The 20,072-nt window shown below is 42.4% G+C and overlaps 1 protein-coding gene across 6 annotated transcripts; it reads left to right on the forward strand.

The window, feature by feature from the left end:
- Positions 1-2,776: 2,776 nt before the first annotated feature.
- Positions 2,777-19,143, forward strand: erich3 (glutamate-rich 3). Of its 6 annotated transcripts, XM_061780121.1 has the most exons (14): positions 2,778-2,996; positions 6,364-6,457; positions 7,172-7,297; positions 7,408-7,479; positions 8,507-8,632; positions 8,963-9,109; positions 10,126-10,347; positions 10,987-11,167; positions 11,313-11,499; positions 12,574-12,725; positions 12,789-12,929; positions 14,528-14,806; positions 15,556-15,681; positions 15,771-19,143. In XM_061780121.1, the coding sequence occupies exons 1-14, from the start codon at positions 2,884-2,886 to the stop codon at positions 18,914-18,916; spliced, it is 5,112 nt and encodes a 1,703-aa protein (XP_061636105.1). In that variant the 5' UTR covers positions 2,778-2,883; the 3' UTR covers positions 18,917-19,143. The 6 variants fall into 6 exon arrangements, with proteins under 6 accessions (XP_061636107.1, XP_061636105.1, XP_061636108.1 ...); XM_061780123.1 differs by lacking the exon at positions 8,963-9,109 and having other exon boundaries at positions 2,777-2,996; XM_061780122.1 differs by lacking the exon at positions 8,507-8,632 and having other exon boundaries at positions 2,779-2,996.
- The last annotated feature ends 929 nt before the right edge of the window (positions 19,144-20,072 follow it).

Below are 20,072 nucleotides of genomic sequence, written 5' to 3' on the forward strand. Positions count from 1 at the left end.
TTCTTGCTGTTAATTTCGTAGCATGTCTTCCGGCCGACCTGTTGCGGAAAAAGGTGGCACTGCAAGTCTAAATTCTGACTTGGCTGTATTCTGTAAAAACCCACCAAAACAGCAATCGCTTAAAAAAATGAGCGTGTGAGAAACTTTTGACCACTGACGCTCTCTTTATTTCGTTCCTTACACGCGCACTTGGCTTCATATCGTTTAGTTTATTGAAATCAGGTCGACTCGGGTTAGTTTACAATTGACACAAGCAGATTGGCGTGACCTTTTCTCCTTGCTGTAAATGGCTACTCATTGAATCTGAAGGGGAGGAGTGTGGTGGTGGTGGTGGGGCTGAGGGGGTGCTCGTCTGAGTAGGGGGCTTTGGGTTGTGGAGGGGGGAACCATGGGTGGAAATCACAGCAGTGAAAATGGCAGTGGGCTGAGAAAGGGTCCTGATTGCGTCGGACGGCGCGCTGGCGGGAAGCAGCGCGCTCAGCCCCAATCAGGGCGGCATGAGTGGAAAAAAGTGCTCTTATCAACAAGTAATGGCCCACTTGACAATCAAACAGCCACAAAACGGCTCTATTTAACGCTGATTGCAAAAACTATACCCCCTCCCTTCCATCACCAAAGCCGTAGGACTCCCAGAGATCTTCCCCCGTCGACAGTCGGGAATCTTTTTTTTTCCCTGAACGGAATTTCATAATCAGCCGTCTTTTTTTTGGGTGGCTAATTGTTATTTTAAGGCTCGCCGACTTGATTACTGTGTTTAGCGGGACCGTTCAACGCGTATCTGTCTCAATTTCCACCAGCCTCTACCGCCGCTGCTTGCCCTGTGATTAAATAGGCTTTTGCACCTTCCTCATAAAAAAAAAAAAAAAAACACACACACACACACACAAAACATGCAAATAAGCAGGGGATTGGATAAAAAAAAAAAAAACATTAAATGAACAAGCAGGTTTTTCCACAAATAAAAAATCTGTCCATTCAAGAATGCAGGAACGCAAATATGAGGGGGTCCACTCCACATAGAGATGGTCACAACTCCTACATAAACTGCAGTAGTATTAGTTCTTCTTTGCAGAGGATAAAGAATATATGTCTGCGAGTCTCATGATATGATCTGTGTACATGTGTTGCTCCGTCACTTGTGTTCATATATCTGTTGCTTTAAGGGTTATAACGCCACGACAGCGATGCTGTTCATTAGCCCACCAATGGGGTCGCAGTGTTTGTTAGCATTAAGCTAAGCCGACTTCCCTAAGGCAAAGCTAATACACAACGTCGACGGGTATTGTATATAGTTGTCAGTAAAACTTCATTTTTTTAAAACCTTTGCACTTAAGTACAAAGTGAAAAGGTGTGAGTACTTTTGCCCCCTGTGGTCATACAATCCAAGACAATGAATAAATAAACAATCACTCTCATAGTAATAACTTACCAGACAATATTTTGCCAATCTCTTACTTCAATCCTTCCTTTTGCTGAAACCTACTTTTCTGCCTTCCTTCCCTCAGACCTGCATCCTTGCATCCTTCCTTCCTTGGCTTCAACCTACTTTTCTTCCTTCTTTCCGTCATTCATTTCCTCCCTCGCGCCTTTCTTCTTTTTCTTTATTTGATACGCGAGTAAATTGTCTTCACTTCTTAATAATGTTGAAATATTGCAAGCAGTTTTGTGACCGACACCTTTTTAAAAATAAATCCCACAGTAGTTGAACTCACTAGTTTCCTTTACTTCTAATTTCAAAACTAGCAATCCGCCAATCTCTTGTGTTTTTGAATGCTGCGAGAACAGTAACAAACGTTTTATTCTCGCATTTTTTACGTGTTCAAATATGTTTGGAGTGTGTTTAGCAGATGTTCTAAGTTGAGATGGCTTTAAAATGTGTTAAGGTGTAAAATTATTGTAACAAATGTTTTTTTTTTTTTTTTTTTTAATACGGTCTTGAAGTATCCAGGATTTTCATGTAATAATATGATGAGGCGATTAATACAAAATCATAACGGCCAACAATGAAAAAAATAAGTTTCTTGTAAAAATTAAGGCTTTGTAATTTCCCTTATGTCCTCTAGAGGGCCTCAGAGGACCTGCAATCTTCATTCATGTGTAACCACAAGGAAGTGGGAAGTTATTTTTTTGGGGGAGTAATAGTAGTAGTAGTATTTTGAAAATATAGGTTAGAAAAACGAATAATTATAAACAAGCTCTAGGTGAGCGTCCTAGTTTTTTTTCTTCTTAATTTTGGTCACACATTTGCATATTTTATTGTGTGTTATGACCCTTTAATAATAATAATAATAATAATATAGTTATTATTATTATATAGATGTTACAGTTACATACATAAAATATAATGATGATATTTTACAATTACACAAATTACAGTTAGATGAATTGTAATAATGATAATTCAGCCATTTTGTTCATTTGTATCGATCCATAGAACCAATTGTCATCACGGGCCTGTGAGGAGGAATTTGAAATCTGCCAAAACAGCTTCGATTATTATGATGTGCCAGCAAGAGCGATGCTGAGCCACAGATGAGATTGACGTAGCAAAACATACAGGCTCAACTCTGATTGGGCAAAAAAAAAAAAAAAAAAAGCAAATCAAAAAATAATGTACTGGAAGCACTACAGCCAAGAGAAACGCTACGAAATGAAGAGCAGAGACTGTTGGGAATGAATTCAAACACTTTCATGGAACAAATGTTACGATTGAGGTTGTAAATATGGGTGTTGTTTGAAGTGAGTGGGACTCTGTGTGTGTGTGTGTGTGTAAGTGGAAACCAGCCTGGTTTGCAGCATTGTCATGTGGTCTCCCATGGCAACCGCCCCGTGTCACCGCTTGCACTCCGGTAGAAGTAAGGCAGGAGCTCCGTTCGGGATCAGATGAGAATTCTGTGCACCGTAACAAGTCCGCCGGGGTCGAGTCGCCTTCACGCCGGTGTCAGATTTGAAAGAGACGGCGAGCGAACGAGCACCATGAGTCACTTCAGCACCGGGTACGTGCTACTTGATTTGCTGAGTCACTATCAGTTCTTTTAGTTTGGACCACACATTCACTTTAGTTTTTTTTTTTTTTTTACTGTGTTGTGAGTGGCTTGCCAAGGTGACAAACGTACTCGGTACTTAAGTAGAAGTACAGACACTCATGTGTATATATGTATATATGTATATATATATATATATATATATATTTTTTTTTTAAAAAGAAAAGAAAAGTAGAAGTGTCGATTCGACTGTAAATGACACCAGAATGGAAGTGAAGTATTGTAGTAAGTATTGGGACACCCATTTTCATCAGTAAATCTCTTGCGGGATTCATTCTTCACTTCATCAGGTTGCCAAATTGTACTTTGTCGGGACGATTTAACGGTCAAGTCAAGTTTATTCGTAAAGCCCTTCGTCACAAAAGACTCTGAAAGGCCTCCGCGGGCCCACAGTTGACCAAGATCAACGGAATTCCCGGATCCAAACGCCTCAACTGGGCAAGGGAAAACTCTAAACCCCGTTCGGGGAGAAAAGAAGAAACTGCGAGAAAGGACGATGAGCGACCACATGGTCGGATAAAGATACTCCACATTCTCCACTTGGCTGCGGTGCGCCCTTTTCTTCCGTGTTCAGATAGAGTGAGGTGCCTCGTTGCAAATTGTTCCCAAGAAGTCCTAAATGAGCTGGACAGTCGAGTGTTGGAATACTTTGAGATGGTTGAATAAGTTGTGGCGGCACGGTGGACAACTGGTTGGAGCGTCTGCCTCGCAGCTCTGAGGACCGGGGTTCAATCCCCGGCCCCGTCTGTTAATTTAAAGTTGGACGTCTCCATTCATTTCAGTGCAAATTATTTTGCTGGAAAATGTGGAATTTGGGGAAAAGTAGTAATTTGGGGAATATGGAAAATAGTTCGCAATATGTCCTGAATAAAGTGACTATTGTAGTTTGAAGTTGGAATGGTTTGAATCGGTGGAGAAGAGTGGAAGGACTATAACGGCCCAAACTGGTGGAATAATAAGAAAAACAAAGGATTTGTGGTGCAAAATTAAGACGTGTGAATGACTGAGCGTCAACCCAACAATGGACGCGAACTGTCGGATCGCCGCGCTTCGCCAACGACGGTCTCCAGAGAGCATCCGGCCATCGAGAGCTGCCGAGAGCGACACGGTGCCACATAAAAGACAATCCAGGTGCACAATAGAGAGGCCGACGGGGGTCAAGTGTGTCAGCTCCTCAAATGCGTGCATGCAATCAGACACCTGTAACAAACACGACAGCGACCATGAGCTTGGTACAAAAAAAAAAAACAGAAAAAGCTGTGCAGGATTGGAATTGAACAAACAAGCAATGCTCAAATACAATAATCCCCCATTTATTATTATATTATTTATTATTATTATTATAGTTCTCATTATTATTATATGATATAGACATTATGCGCCAGACCAGCCCCGCAATAGGTGAAATCCGCAAAGTAGAGACCACATACTTTTGGGATTATTTATACATACAGTATTTTAAAGCTGTATGAACCTCCCCTCTCCTCTCCTTATTAATCTTCCCCACACTCCTATCAGCCGCTACCATAATCTCATAAACACTTCGCATACTCTTAAACACCTTTTAAACTCTTAAACATACAGTAATGCACAGTAGAATGGTATTACTAGTACAGTACACTATGTACTATTGGATTCCTTGTAATAATTGTTTTTCTTTTTTACATGTTCAATGTTTTAGGCTACGAAGCATTTATTTTACCACACAAAAAAAGACAGCACACACTCAAAATCATGGGAATTGGCAAATTATGCGAGACAAGAACAAAACAAAAAATCTGCAACGGTAAAGGGCGATACACAGGAACAAAGTCCTTCCACTTTTCTCCCCAATTCCAAAGAAGTTGGGACGTTGTGTTAAACATAAATAACAACAGAATACAATGATTTGCAAATCATGTTCAACCTATATTTAATCAAATGCACTACAAAGACAAGATATTGAATGTTCAAACTGATAAACTGGATTGTTTTTAGCAAATAATTATTAACATGGAATTTTATGGCTGCAACACGTTCCAAAAAAAGCTGGGACAGGTGGCAAAAAAGACGGAAAAAGTTGCGGAATGCTCATCAAACACCTGTTTGGAACCTCCCACAGGTGAACAGGCTAATTGGGAACAGGTGGGTGCCATGATTGGGTAGAAAAGGAGCTTCCCTGAATTGCAAGCAAAGATGGGGCGAGGTTCACCTCTTTGTGAACAAGTGCGTGAGAAAATAGTCCAACAGTTTAAGGACAATGTTCCTCAATGTACAATTGCAAGGAATTGAGGGATTTCATCATCTACGGTCCATAATAACATCAAAAGGTAAAGAGTATCTGGAGAAATCACTGTATGTAAGCAGCAAGGCCGAACATCCGTAATTGCAACTTGAAACTCTACTGTGCAAAGCAAAAGCCATTTATCAACAACACCCAGAAACGCCGCCGGCTTCTCTGGGCCCGAGCTCATCTAAGATGGACCGACGCAAAGTGGAAAAGTGTTCTGTGAACCAACGAGTCCACATTTCAAATTGTTTTTGGAAATTGTGGACGTCGTGTCCTCCGGCCCAAAGAGGAAAAGAACCATCCGGACAGTTATGGACGCAAAGTTCAAAAGCCAGCATCTGTGATGGTATGGGGCTGTGTTAGTGCCAATGGCATGGCTAACTTACACATCTGTGAAAGCACCATTAATGCTGAAAGGTACATACTGGTTTTGGAGAAACCTATGCTGCCATCCAAGCAACGTCCTTTTCATGGACGCCCCTGGTTATTTCAGCAAGACAATGGCAAACCACATTGTGCACGTGTTACAACAGCGTGGCTTCCAGTCCAGACCTGTCTCCCATTGAAAATGTGTGGCGCATTATGAAGCGTCAAATACGACAACGGAGACCCCGGACTGTTGAACAGCTGAAGCTGTACATCAGGCAAGAAATGGAAAGAACTCCACCTACAAAACATCAACAATTAGTGTCCTCTGTTCCCAAACGTTTATTGAATGTTGTTCAAAGAAAAGGTGACGTAACACCGTGGTAAACATGAGCCTGTCCCGACAGCCATAAAATTCTACGTTCATGATTATTTGCTCAAAACAATCAAGTTGATCAGTTTGAACATGAAATATCTTGTCTTTGTAGCGTATTCAATTAAACATGAACATGATTTTCAAATCATTGTATTCTGTTTTTATTTAGGTTTAACACAACGTCCCAACTTCATTGGAATTGGGATTGTATTTAAAAAAAAAAAAAAGAATAATAAAATAGCTTATTTTAGCCTGATGCAAAATATGTTTTGCAGGATTGTTTATCCTTTTTTGTTTCTCTCCCGCAGGCTTATTTCAGCCTACAATAGCCTGACAGACAAACACCTGACTGGCTACTTCAGCAGCGCTCGCATCAGGAAACACTTGCAGAGAGCCGGATTGGTACGTCATGGGAATAATAAAGGATGACAAGCTGATCGAATGTAGCCAATAGCACTTGTAGGATTCTAGTCACGTTCTTCACTTGCGTACAAAGGATGCTTAGTATCTTAGAAACCCGATTTGCCGTCACGACAGCTATTTTCCAGCTACAAAAAGCGGAATGTAGCAGAATGTAGCTTGTGGTGATGCAGCGTTTCTTTTTACCAAACATAAGTAAAAGTAAAAAGTGTCTTGCATTGAAACGACTCTGGCAAGTGCAATTTATCCAAAAGGTTACTAAAAGTAACGAAGATGACACAATGTAAAAAGGACGCAAATAGACTCATTTTGACACAATTTTCCACTCATCTGTGTGTTTTTTTTTCCAGGAAAAAAAAAAAAAAAGGAACTTATAATGAGCGTCAATTATTCGCAGATTTTGGCAATTAGCAGTCGGGTCCCTATCCCCCACGAATAGTGGGGCTCCACTGCATTTGCTAATTTATCATTTTGGCACAGGTGAATCAAGGTACCAACATATATTTTTTTCTGTCACCTCATCATCCACAGAATTGGAAAAAAAAGAAACAAGCCTATTTTGACAAAGTAAAGAGTCATCTGTTCTCAAATATTGTTAGGTTACTCCCTACCACTGGCTTTAATGAAACACTGCGTCGATGGACGTTCTGAGTTTGAATTCAGCTGCAGAGCGTTGCGAGCGTTGTCGCCCCTCAGGTCACCCGGAGCGGGCGTATCGTTCCGGACAAAGAGTACAAACGCAAGCTGCTCCAGAGGGCCCACCAGAGACACGTCAGAGAGTGCCTGGCCCAGGCCATTTTGCTCAAGGTGCTGGAGATGGAGGTGGGTGGGCCGGAGGGGGTCGCGACACGATGTCCCAGACACAAAAACAATTCACCGGCGCCGTGCGGCACCATGGGCGCCGTGCTAATTTGCGGCCCTTTCCCTCGCAGCGTCTCCATCAGATGGAGATGAAAAGAAAACTGGAGGAGTTTGCCAGGAGGGAGCGAGTGCACAAGATGAAGGTGAGTCATTTGCATGTCAATGCCGCTTGACGTCTCCGGGTCGACTTCATTTGGCGCGTGTACAGTGAACGCCCGTTTATCGCGCTCCATCCAGATCCACCACCATTTTTTGGGGGGGGGGAAATGATTGTTTTAGCCCTTGCACACTTTTAAAACATGTTTAAACTGAGAAAAGCAACTGAAGTGGACCACCGCGAAAAAATGAGTTGGCGACTCGTCGACGCACACCAAGCGAATGGGCGCCGCGCATCTACCGGCGTGCTGCAACGAAGAAACTGCGACCCTGCAAAGGGGTTTTAAGGCTCCACTTACAATAAACTGTACTGTATTATTTTTTTAATTGAACCCTAAAAACGTGGTGCGATTGTCAAGGAAGAAGCGGCTATTTTGAGAGGCTGTTGGCTGTCGCCTCATTCACTGACTGCATCCGTGTCTTTCAGTGACAGAGACTCTCGACGCTTTGCTTTCTAGGCACAAGTACATATGAAATCATAAATATAGTATTATTGGAAGTATACTATATTGTATAATTGTAAAACTAACCCAATATACTGTGTATAGCTATATATTATACATACAAGTGATGTAGTTATGCGATGGTAAGACACCATATCGAAGGATCCGTTGCACTTGGCTGTCGAGATATCGCCGTGGGCCAATCAGATCGCAGCTCCTTTGCATATTTAAATTGGGAAGATTAGACATAATTTACATGTCGAATATTAATGACAAATCCTGCAGATTGAACTGCCAGCATAACCAACTTGGATAGCTTGAAAAAGGACATTCTGGCCATTTTCAAGCCCAATTTCCTAACACGATAAAAGGACATCAAAGATGATTTCAATAAAAAACGACATGGGACCTTTCAAAATCTGCGATACAGTAGATTAACTGTGATAAATAACTGTAAGTAAGTGTAAAAATACATGATTGAATTTTATTTTTCATATATATCATCTTTCAACTATTGTGTCTCCGCGATAAACGGGGTTGATGCATACCGCACACTGCTGTGGTTTTGAAGGTGGAGCGCACAAAGCGATTTGAAGACGACGTCGCAATGATGTCGCCACGCCCACCCGCGGGTGCGAGGGCTGTCAGGAAACAGCACTCGGGACCGCTGGGCGCTCACTGCGGATCCTCAGAGTCTGTGAGTCCAAAGAGGTGGCAAAAGTAGTCACACTTAAGTAGAAGTGCAGAGACTTAAAAAAAAAAAAAGTATTGTAATAGATTTCCATCAAATCCTTACGTAAAAGTTTTTTTTTTTTAAAGTACAGATGCTTAAATGTGCATAAGTACAAAAGTAAAACGTGACATGTAGTTTTGTTAGCATTTAAGCTAGGTGATTAAAAGGTCGTATTTAAATGATCGCAAGAATTCATTTTGACAGTACATTTCAGAGTCTGGACTTTTTGACTTCAGGAACCAAACCAGTAGTGTTCCTCCGCATATTTGCTATTCGTGCCGTTCGTGTGCGCAGCCGTGCTCGTCTCGACCCAACACGGCTCCGGGAAAGATGCAGCGGCCCGCGCGCTTGAAGCCCATCCGCAGCGGCAGCAATAAGCGCAGCTCCCCTCAAAGAGTCCAGCAGGCACTCAGTGACGACCACCCGCCGTTCAACTGCACCGTGAGACCAACTCAAAAACACACCTGACTGCTTTTATACAACAATCCCACCAAAGTAAAACACGCTTTTGGAGATATCAGTAGAGTAGAGTCGAGTAGAGTAGAGTCGAGTAGAGTCAAAAAGTCATAAATGTAGTTATATTTCGTCAAGTCATATTTTTTTGCAAGGACCACTCACAATCCTAAATCAGATATAAATATAACTACCTTGTGTTCCCTAAATGCCATAGGAATTGAAAAGTTGCCGATTTGTGTTGGGAAAAGTTGAAATGTTATGATAACAAAGTCATATTGAGGAAAGAAAACTTGAGGGCGAAGTCGTATTTTTTGTCCCCCAAGAAAACATAAGTAGTCATCTTTACAAGAACAAAGACGTACAGTTTTTTTGGGTCGGGATAAAAAGTCGTAAGCTTACGAGGGTAAACTTGTACTTTTTCAAGCTAAAGTCGTAAAATTACGATGTCAAAGTTTAACGAGGGAAGAAAGTCATATTTTAACCAGCAAATTTCAAAAATACAACTTTAATCTCATTATTATCATGACACATTTTATTCTGTAATAGTTACCTTTATTCTCGGAAAAATAGCACGATATTTCCGAAAAAAAATAGGACTGCAGATCGCTACAGATGTGTTTTGCTAGTCAAAGTTTTGCTCTGACGAACCAATCAGAGGATGTAAAAATGCTGACCTCATGTGAGGACGAATTGGAAATCTGATTGCTTAAATAGTTTGAGTCACATGGGTCAGCAGTACTGATTCTGAAGGCACTGGGCAGATTAGATTGACAAGGCAACACAGAGATAGGATGAAATCTGATTGGACAAAAAACATCTAACGTCCGCGTACACGTACTGGAAGCAGTGTAGTCAGGAGAAATGCTCCAAAACAAAGACAATAAAAAAAGTTGGAAAGAAATTCATACAATTTAATGGAAAATAATATTAGAATTTGGGTCGCAAATTCAGAATCTTGCATAGTACTGGTCAAACACAACGCAGCCTTCCCTCCCTTCCAGACGGAGAGGCAGTCGAGGAAACGCGAGACAACCCCGTGGGATCCCCCGTTGGGCGTCTCACCTTACTGCCTGCCGGTCATCAACAACTTTGTCACGCCGCTACCTCCCGCCACCAAGAGGAAAGCCAGAGGGCCCGGCTACGCTCCCAGCGGCACTCCTAATCTCTGGGGCCGTCGACTGCTGCGCACCACCACCGTCTCCAGTGCGGTCGACGCCAATGAGGTCAGGTGAACGAGTTGTCTTTGTTGTCTCTGGCAAGAAAACAAATTCTGTTCTACAACCCCAATTCCAATGAATGGTGAAAGGTACATACAGATTTTGGAGAAACATATGCTGCCATCCAAGCAACGTCTTTTTCATAGACAATGCCAAACCACATTCTGCACGTGTTACAACAGCGTGTCTTCGTAGTACAAGAGTGCGGGTACTAGACTGGCCTGCCTGCAGTCCAGGCCTGTCTCCCATTGAAAATGTGTGGCGCATTATGAAGCGTAAAATACGACAACGGAGACCCCGGACTGTTGAACGGCTGAAGCTGTACATCAAGCAAGAATGGGAAAGAATTCCACCTACAAAGCGTCAACAATTAGTTTAGCTTTTTTGGAACGTGTTGCAGCCATAAAATTCCAAGTTCATGATTATTGGCTAAAAACAATCAAGTTGATCAGTTCGAACATTACATATCTTGTCTTTGTAGTGTATTCAATTCAATATAGGTTGAACAGGATTTGCAAATCATTGTATTCTGTTGTTATTTATGATGAACACAACGTCCCAACTTCATTGGAATACTTTTTCACGGCACTGTACGTTTTGGTGTAAGATAAGAAAGCGTCAACCAAGCGTGTTGTGTGACTGCAGGAGCAGCCCTCCCTGAGGACTTCAGTGGCCCAGAGCAGAGTGTGCGTCACCATGGTGTATTTTGGCAAATCGGTGCGTCTCTCCCACGACTCGGAGGACCGGAGGGACGAGGTGAAAGTGTTTCAGCAACACTGCGGAGGCGAGAACCTGTGCGTGTACAAGGGCAAGCTCCACGAGGGAGGTCAGTGGCGGGACCTAACAAGGTACAAATACTTTCTGAGTCAAGGTGTATGCACTTTACATACACCTTGACTCAGAAAGTATTTGTATTAGTATATGATTCCATGTCAATTCCCGTAACCCTCGGCCCGTCGTCGTCACCTCAGAGACGTTCCAGTTTGTGTCGAGACGACATCGAGGTTTCCCCTTCAGCTTGACGTTCTTCCTGAACGGCCTGCAAGTGGAGCGGCTCAGCTCGTGCTGCGAGTTCAAGCGCAGACGAGGCCCGAGACTGGGCGGCAGGCACGGGCACTTCGGCTTCAGCGCCGTAGAGCGGGCCTCGCCCTGCTACAAGTGAGGGCGCGGTTTCATTGTCAGCATTTTTAGTTCACTCAATTTTTCTCTTTCAAAAAAAAAAAAAAACAAAAATAAAAAGAAATCATTTCAATAGTTTGATTTGAATTATAGTTTATTTACATTTTGGATTGCTTATTTTTTATTGCCCCATGAGGCATTGAAATAAGAATAATGTATTTTACAAAATGAAAGAAACATTTAACCACAGTATGTCTCCTACAGAGTTAAAGAAAAGCTTGTGGTTCTATCGTTAAGTAGCTTGTGGGATTTCATGCTTGTTTGTTTGTTTATTTTTAATTGTCCATCGACACGCATTGATTTTGATTGGAGTTTATTGATTTATTTATTTCCTCAATTTTGCTCTTTTAGTTTTCTCAAGTAAAAAGACTCTAGGAGTTTTTGCTCGATTTTATATATTTTTTTTAAATTTCATTCAAATGGCTTAATTGTTATTAAATTTGTTTTCCTATTGAGGTATGAAGTATAATACATGCAAAAAAGAAAATTGAAAAATATTTAATGATACAATGAAGAAATGTTGAATCAAGCACAAATCTTACATTTTCTGAAGTTGAAAATTGTGGGATTTTATGTTACATTTTTCTAATCTTAGATTTTTCAGACATTTCATTTGAACCTCTTAATTTTGAATTGAATTTCCCATTGAGGGACCATAATAAATATCATCAGTGTAAAAAAGAAAAGAAAAGAAAAACAATAACCACATACAAAACAAACACAATATTTTTTTAACTAAAACGTGTAGTTTTCCAAAGTAAAAATGTGTGGGAGTTTATGCTTGATTTTTATTCATTTATTTATTTTTTTAAATTTAGATTTCCTCAAATGTCATTTCAACCACTTGATTTTAATTTTAGCTTTGTTTAAAAAAATGAGAGGGATTCATAAATATATATTTTCCCTGGAGGAACCGTAATAAGTATAATAAAAAAATAGATCTATATATTTTCCCACACTATGTAAGCATTACAATCATTCCCCTGAGGGCAACGTAACTCCGATGTGGCCCGCGATAAACAAGTCTGACGCCGTTGGTCTAATGTGTTTTAGGTGCATAATCGCAATGGGGCTGGACAAAATGCCCACTCCTCCACCCAAGAGGGTCAAAGAGGCCGAAGAAAGCGTCAAGGAGCACGGGAGCACATCCCACTCGGGACGGTGTGGGAGCACCTCTCCACAACAAGAGGACAAACACCGAGATGGTATGATGAAGATAACAACACGTTATGAATCAGAATGACCGACGGCCCGTGCGGCTCGTGTAGATTATGAAGAGGATTTTGAAGGAGACGACGCCGCCGCCGCCGCCGATGAATTCAGTGTCAAGAAAGCATCTCCGACCAGTGGAACGGACGCGCGGACTAAAGATGAAACTTCATCCGACTCTGAAGATGACGGCTGGGACGGTGCGTTGACTCTTGAGTTTATCTGAGGAAAAAACATAAAAACAGGAACATACAAGGAGATAACCAGATATATTTATCTGGCAACTTCAATGGGTGGTTAAAATGAGACCCTGTACACAGCACTACGATCCAGAAATATTATTTATTTATATATTATTATGGATAGTAATACAACCCCAATTCCAATGAAGTTGGGACATTGTGTTAAACATAAATAAAAACAGAATACAATGGTTTGCAACTCTTGTTCAACTGATATTTAATTGAATACACTAAAAAGACACGATATTTAATGTTCTAAATGATCAGCTTAATGTTTTTAGCAAATAATCATGAATTTAGAATTGTATGGCTACAACACGTACCAAATAAGCTGGGACAGGGTCATGTTTACCACTGTGTTACATCACCTTTTCTTTTAACAACATTTAAGAAACGTTTGGGAAATGAGGACACTAATTGTTGAAGCTTTGTAGGTGGAATTCATTCCCATTCTTACTTGATGTACAGCTTCTGCTGTTCAACAGTCCGGAGTTTCCGTTGTTGTATTTTACGCTCCATAATGCGCCACAGATTTTCAATGGGAGACAGGTCTGGAGTCCAGGCAGGCCAGTCTAGTACCCACACTACAAAAGCCACGCTGTTGTAACACGTGCAGAATATGGTTTGGCATTGTCTTGCTGAAATAAGCAGGGGGGTCCATGAAAAAGATGTGGCTTGGATGGCAGCATGTTTCTCCAAAACCTGTATGTACCTTTAAGCATTAATGGTGCCTTCGCAGATGTGTAAGTTAGCCATGCCATTGGCACTAACACAGCCCCATACCATCACAGATGCTGGCTTTTGAACTTTGCGTCCATAACCGTCCGGATGGTTCTTTTCCTCTTTGGCCCGGAGGACACGACGTCCACAATTTCCAAAAACAATTTGAAATGTGGACTCGTCGGACCACAGAACACTTTTCCACTTTGCATCGGTCCATCTTAGATGAGCTCGGGCCCAGAGAAGCCGGCGGCGTTTCTGGGTGTTGTTGATAAGTGGCTTTTGCTTTGCATACGAGAGTTTCAAGTTGCCCTTACGGATGTAGCGCCGAACTGTATTTACTGACATTGGTTTCCTGAAGTGTTCCTTAGCCCATGCGGTGATATCCTTTACACATTGATGTCGGTTTTTGATGCTGTGCCGCCTGAGGGATCGAAGGTCATTCAAAGTTGGTTTTTGGCCTCGCCGCTTACATGCAGTGATTTCTCCAGATTCTCTGAACCTTTTGATGATATTATGGACCGTAGCTGATGAAATCCCTCAATTCCTTGCAATTGTTCGTTGAGGAACATTGTCCTATTTTCTCACGCACTCGTTCACAAAGAGGTGATCCTCGCCCCAGCTTTGCTTGTGAATGTGAATGACTGAGCAATTCAGGGAAGCTCCTTTTCTACCCAATCATGGACCCGCCAAGTTAAGTGTATCAGTTTGAACATTAAATATCTTGTCTTTGTAGTGTAGTCAATTAAATATAGGTTGAACACGATTTGTTTAACACAACGTCCCATCCCAACTTCATTGGAACTGGGGTTGTAATAAATGCTTCTCCCACACAGAAGACGACGACGCCCGGCGTCCTTCCAGTTCCAGCTCCAGCGAGGAGAGCGACGTCGACGCCGGCAAAGACTCCAGACTGCCCGAAGAAGCAGAAGAAAGCGACGACGTCCTCCGGGATGAAACGGCGGATGAGAAAGAAGAAGACGCGGCTATCGAGTCGAGCACGGAAGTCGACGTTTCTGACACCGGCGAGAAAGAGCACAGCCGGGAGGCCTATGGAGAGAACGCAGAGGGCGAGGTGACAGCAGATGGGACCAAGTCGGGGGAACCGGAGAGGGGTGAGTAAATGGGAGTGCATGCAGCGAACCCCTATTCATTGCGGGGATACGTTCCAGAACCAACTGCAACGGGGGAAAATCTGTCAATTACAGAGACCATATAAAAAACTATTACTGGAGTTAAGTTTAGTATGGGTACATTTACACAATAAATAGTGGGAAAAGGTCAATTATATCTCTGAATTTATGTCTCCCTTTTGTATGCAGTTTTATTCAAGGTATTTTTTTCTTTAATTATTAGATTTTTATTCGTTTTATTTCATATTGTATTTTAATAAATAACATTTTCACACCAAATATTTCCTCTATATTTTGTTATATCTTTCTTTGCATTGTTTTTGGTGTCACATTTAACGTGTATGAGATTGTCTTTGAAATTTTATTTTATTTTATTCCAAGTTACTGAACACACTAAACAGAATTTGTGACTGACTTTAAATTGTTCGCATCTTTAATCATTCCTTTGATTATCAACATGGAAATCTCTTATCTATGTATGCTGGATGTGAACATTTGACTTTGTTCCAGTTTTCTTTCATGCATTTTTAGTAAATGTTTTATTTTTTGCTGAATCATATTTTCATGTCTTTGTGCATGCTTTGCTACTCTCACTCATTAAAGATCTTACGTGTGTTGTGTGGGTGTGGCTTCCTATTTCCTTACTGGGTCTTATTCTTTTCAAACCTCCCTGAATGTCCCGTAAGTTGCAGTCATCATTGCATTTTCTGTGTATCTTTCTCTTTCCCAAGCCAAATCTGTACAGGAGAAGCTAGCCGAAGCCATACTGCAGAATTTGCGGTCCAGTTCTGAGCCAGAGTTGAGTGACACAAGCGCCGAAGAGAAGGAGGTGGCGTCCACAGATCAAGGCCAGAAGGGTACCAGATTGAATTCCTCTTTAAAACGTTGCCTCGAGACGCTTGTTGAAGAGAAAGATACCAAACGACATCTTCCTGTGCGTTTGCAGGAGCGCTTCTGGCGGAATCTAAATTAGAGGAAGCGTCTGAGACAAAAGAACACACTAAAGCAGGCCAAGAAGAACCCCATGAGAACTCTGAAATCTCCAAAGACAAGATGGGAGACAGTGTGAAAGCAACGGAGCAGGAGGAGGTGAAGGTAGCAGAGGATGGAGGTGATTCTGAGAAAACGAAGCGAGGCGAGCCTCAAGACAATGCTTCAGCTATCGCCATTGATAAGACGACTGTGGATGCTGATGCGGAAGCGAAGCCGGCCAGCAACACAACCGAAACGAAGGCAGAAGAGACAGCTGAAGGATCAGAAATTGAAGTAAAACCAGAGGACTTACACGGCTTGTTGGAGGCAAGAGAAGATGACGTAAAGGATGAGCGCAATAGAATGGAAGAGGTGGATGAAGCATCAGGAGATATTGGGGCTACTGGTGAAGGACGGGACGATCTCGTGACAAAATGTGAGGATCACAGTAAAGAACAGGAAGAAAAAATCCACCCGAATGAGAAACCGAGTAAGGCTAATGAGGGAAGTGAAAAGGACGGAAGTTGGACCGAGAAAAGCCATAAAGCGGAAGAAAACACTGCCGAGGTCACAAAAGTTGAAACACAAAGCAACAACGAAGAAGCAGTGGCAACCCTCAGTGAAGAAGATAAGGCTGGTGAATTGGAAAAAACTGAGACAGACAATGGTGAGGGTCTCCATGTAAAGAGCATAGAGGCCGAAGAAGTACACGTAGAAAAGGCTGATGAAGTAAACACAGACAATGAAGAAAAAATGGAAGCGATAAACCAAGACGGGAAGCAAGCGGAAGAAAGTAAAGACGTGACAGACAAAGATGAGGCAATTACGACTGCTCAAACTGAGGAAGGTGAAGAAAGGCAAGATGCGGTGGATAAGGACAAAGAAGAGAAAATCGTTACCGCAGAGGGAAGGGAAGAAATTAACGAAGAAACTACAGATATTACGGAAGAGAGTAATGGCACTGAGAAAGATGAGAATGAAACTCAAGAAATTGAAGCTGTGACGGATAAGCTTAAAGAAGAGAATTTCAATATGTCTGAGGTCAAGGAAGGAGAAGAACTAGACAAAGCAATCACCGATAATAAGGGAGACACTGAAGCAATAGAAGAAGATGAAAACAAAGCTGAAGAAAACAAAGACGAAGAAGAGAAAATGGCTGATGCTCAGAAGAAGGAAGGCGAAGAAATGAGCAAAGCAAACACTGATGACATGACACAAAGTGAAGCGGTCGGGAATGACAAGGAAGATGAACAAAGTAAGGATATCACAGACAAAAATAAGGAAATTGTTACTGCTCATACCGAAGATGGTGACTTCATAAAAAAAGCAACCACTGACATCATGGAGGAAAGTGAAATGAGACAGACAAATGACAATGAAGCTGAAGAGAGTAAAGCCGTAACGATTAAAGAGGGCGACGAGGAACTCACTAATGCTGAGACCAAGGAAAGTGACCAAAAAAACGAAGCCATCGCTTACAAATCGGAGGAAAGTGAACACAAACACGAGACTAAAGCTGAAAAAAGCATACATACAACCGATGAAGCTGAAGGCGAGAAGCTCGTCACCGCTGACACACACGAAAGACAAGAAACATCCAAGGATGCAGAGGAACCGGAGAAAACGTCAGACGAGCACTTACGACATGAGGACGAAGACATTGTGACGCACAATGTTGGTGTCTTTCAGGCAGCAAATGAAATGAGCACGACTGAAGAGACGCAAGCAGACACAGTTCAGATGATCGGAAATGGTCAAAGGAGCAAAGTTGACGCTGAAAACGGGGCGATGTCCACTCAAGTACCAAGTATTGCTAACGGGGACAAAAGTGATGCTAAGACTTCAGTGCAAATCGAACAACGACAGCCTGAAGAAGAGTCTCCTGAACACAAAGGCTTGGAGGTAAAGATGGAAATATTTGGAGATGTCCACACGTTAGAAGGTGATGCCGAGGTTGAGTGTAATAAAAATAACTTAGAAACTCTAGCGTCTGGAGTTGACTTAATAGAGGACTCGGAGTCTGATGCTCCAAACAGTAGCAGACACGACAGCAAGGTTGAGAAAATCAAAGAAAGTCCTAAAACCAAGGCTGAACCATCATCTGTAGTTGTCGACGATGCTGAAAAATCATCCAAAGAGGAAGAGCAAGAGTTTTCCAAACTCCCAAGCAAGGACATGGTCTCCACCGTGAGGTTGCAAAGGGCTGAAGCTAGGACAGAGGAGGCCAGCGAGGCCTCGGAGGAAGACGCAAGCATGCTTCTCCAACCGAAAACACAGTCAAATACTCAATCCATCAATCAGCTCCCACATGGAGAAAGTCCAGAGGTGCTGGCCAGAGCGAGCAGTTCGGAGCTAGTCACCAACTGGCTAACAATGCATCAAGCATCCAACTTCTTTGAGACTTTCGTTGAACCTCTGGAAGACATGAGGGGGTCTGACGTGGGGGTCAGCATGAATGTCAGACAGTCTCCAGAGTTTCCGAAAATACTTGAGCTGTCCCATACGGAAGCGGCACCAAAACACGTGGAAGAAGGTAACACCAAACGCGAAGCTCATTCCCATCCTGAGAGCCTTTCCATGAAAGACGACTCGGAGAAGGTGTCCAATGAACACCTGAAACACATGCTACCAAAAATCGAGAATGAACCAAAGCTCAGACAGGAAGATGAGAGTGAAGAATGTCTCGTTGAAGACAAGGTTGGATCAACACGTGTGTGGAGAGCGGCGACCATGTCAGGAACCAAACCTGAGACTGTCGCAGAAATCATCGAGAATGGGCTCCACTTGGATGTCGAGCCCACATCAACCGAAGACATGAACGGCTCTCCAAAAAACGATATTCCCCCTGCCGATGAGAAAGTCGAAGAGCGGACATCTCCAGAAGGAAAGATGCACGAAGAAGTTCAAGAAGTAACTGAGGTTAGTCATTTTACAACATCCAGGTCAGACGTCGGAAGCCGCGTGGGCGTTGAGGGCAAACCGTCCGTCAACGGGAGCGCGCGGCACATGGACGACATGGTCAGTCAAGACCGCTTGAGCGTGTTGTCAGTGGACAAATTGCCTTTTGCTCCAAGCTCTTACTCTTTGTTGGCATCAGCCAGGACCGAGGGTGGACATTAGACAACATGCTTGTCTATAGCTTTCCATTAGAAACAGTCCCAGGTTGTCACTTCAAAGTGGCTACTCTGTACAAGCATGCATTTGCTGAATGGACCGAGTGACACATTGGCATTATCATTACCGTAAAGGCAAAGGTCCTCTGGGAATCGCTGTCTATATCAGCGGTTCTCAGACCCCTGGGGAATATTTAGGGTGAAATGCTCAACAAATAAAGAATTCACATGGCATTTAGGGGTTCACGTGTAATTTATGTTTATGTTGGCATGAGGATTATGAGGGGTACTCGAAAACATTTCTCCCCTTGGATCCAAAAGGTCTGCCAAAACCTGGTTTATATTTTTCTTGTGCCGAAAGAATTGCAATTTTGGGTGGCGTCAACATGCCTGAAAACTCACCAATCTCTGCACCTGCATAGATCCTGCTGAAATGTTTTCATTTATTTGCCACCGACAGCAGATTCACCGTCACGAAATCGGGTAGACACTTCTTTTACAACAGGACTCAAGGACCCATGCCCAAAATTAGACAGGAAGTCGGTCATTTTCTATTGAAGCGGCAATTCTGGACAAATTTCAGGGTCTATGGAATCCTGTCTGCCAAATCATTACGTTCACGGCACATAAGAGTTTGACAATCAGTTCGAGGATTAGCAGTGCAAGGACCCTGTTGGAATGGTATTGGTTCTTACAGTCTGCCTAACATTGAATGATGTTCAGGTCCTAGGAAAGCCAAGTTGTTCAATAGCTGTCATGCATGAATCACTAACGAGAAGCTTGCTAATGAGTTGTGGATGCCGCGCGCAATGTTTACAATAGCAGATCTCTTCTCAAAGAGGGTTAGGGTTAGTGGGAGGCATTGAGTGCTATCGCCTCTCACCCGCAAGCAGATACTCCGTCTCGCACACACTCACAAAGGGTTGAATAATTCACAGCGGCTGGTCTCCCTGGATTGACCTTTTAACATCGACATCATGTGTTTGTGTACATTTTGGTCATGATGAGCGCTAACGTTTCGTCATAAATGAAACATTTTGTGATAACATGAAGAAAACAGTGTAAACACTAGACCTATGTTTACTCCTGAATAGATGGTTTATTTATTGCATTTATTGTGTGGGTTTGCAGGGCATCATCTTATCAGCGGTTTGGCTATTGAA

Source organism: Phyllopteryx taeniolatus, chromosome 7 (genome assembly GCF_024500385.1).
Source record: "Phyllopteryx taeniolatus isolate TA_2022b chromosome 7, UOR_Ptae_1.2, whole genome shotgun sequence".
NCBI classification, from domain to species: domain Eukaryota; kingdom Metazoa; phylum Chordata; class Actinopteri; order Syngnathiformes; family Syngnathidae; genus Phyllopteryx; species Phyllopteryx taeniolatus.

What these genes read in the sequence shown, in the direction of transcription:
- erich3 (XM_061780121.1), top strand. Translation starts at nt 2,884, where the DNA reads ATGAGAATTCTGTGCACCGTAACAAGTCCGCCGGGGTCGAGTCGCCTT. An exon ending in ACTTGCAGAGAGCCGGATTG is followed by an intron (nt 6,458 to 7,171) that starts GTACGTCATGGG and finishes GTCGCCCCTCAG; the next exon opens with GTCACCCGGAGCGGGCGTAT. An exon ending in TGAAGATGACGGCTGGGACG is followed by an intron (nt 12,930 to 14,527) that starts GTGCGTTGACTC and finishes TCTCCCACACAG; the next exon opens with AAGACGACGACGCCCGGCGT.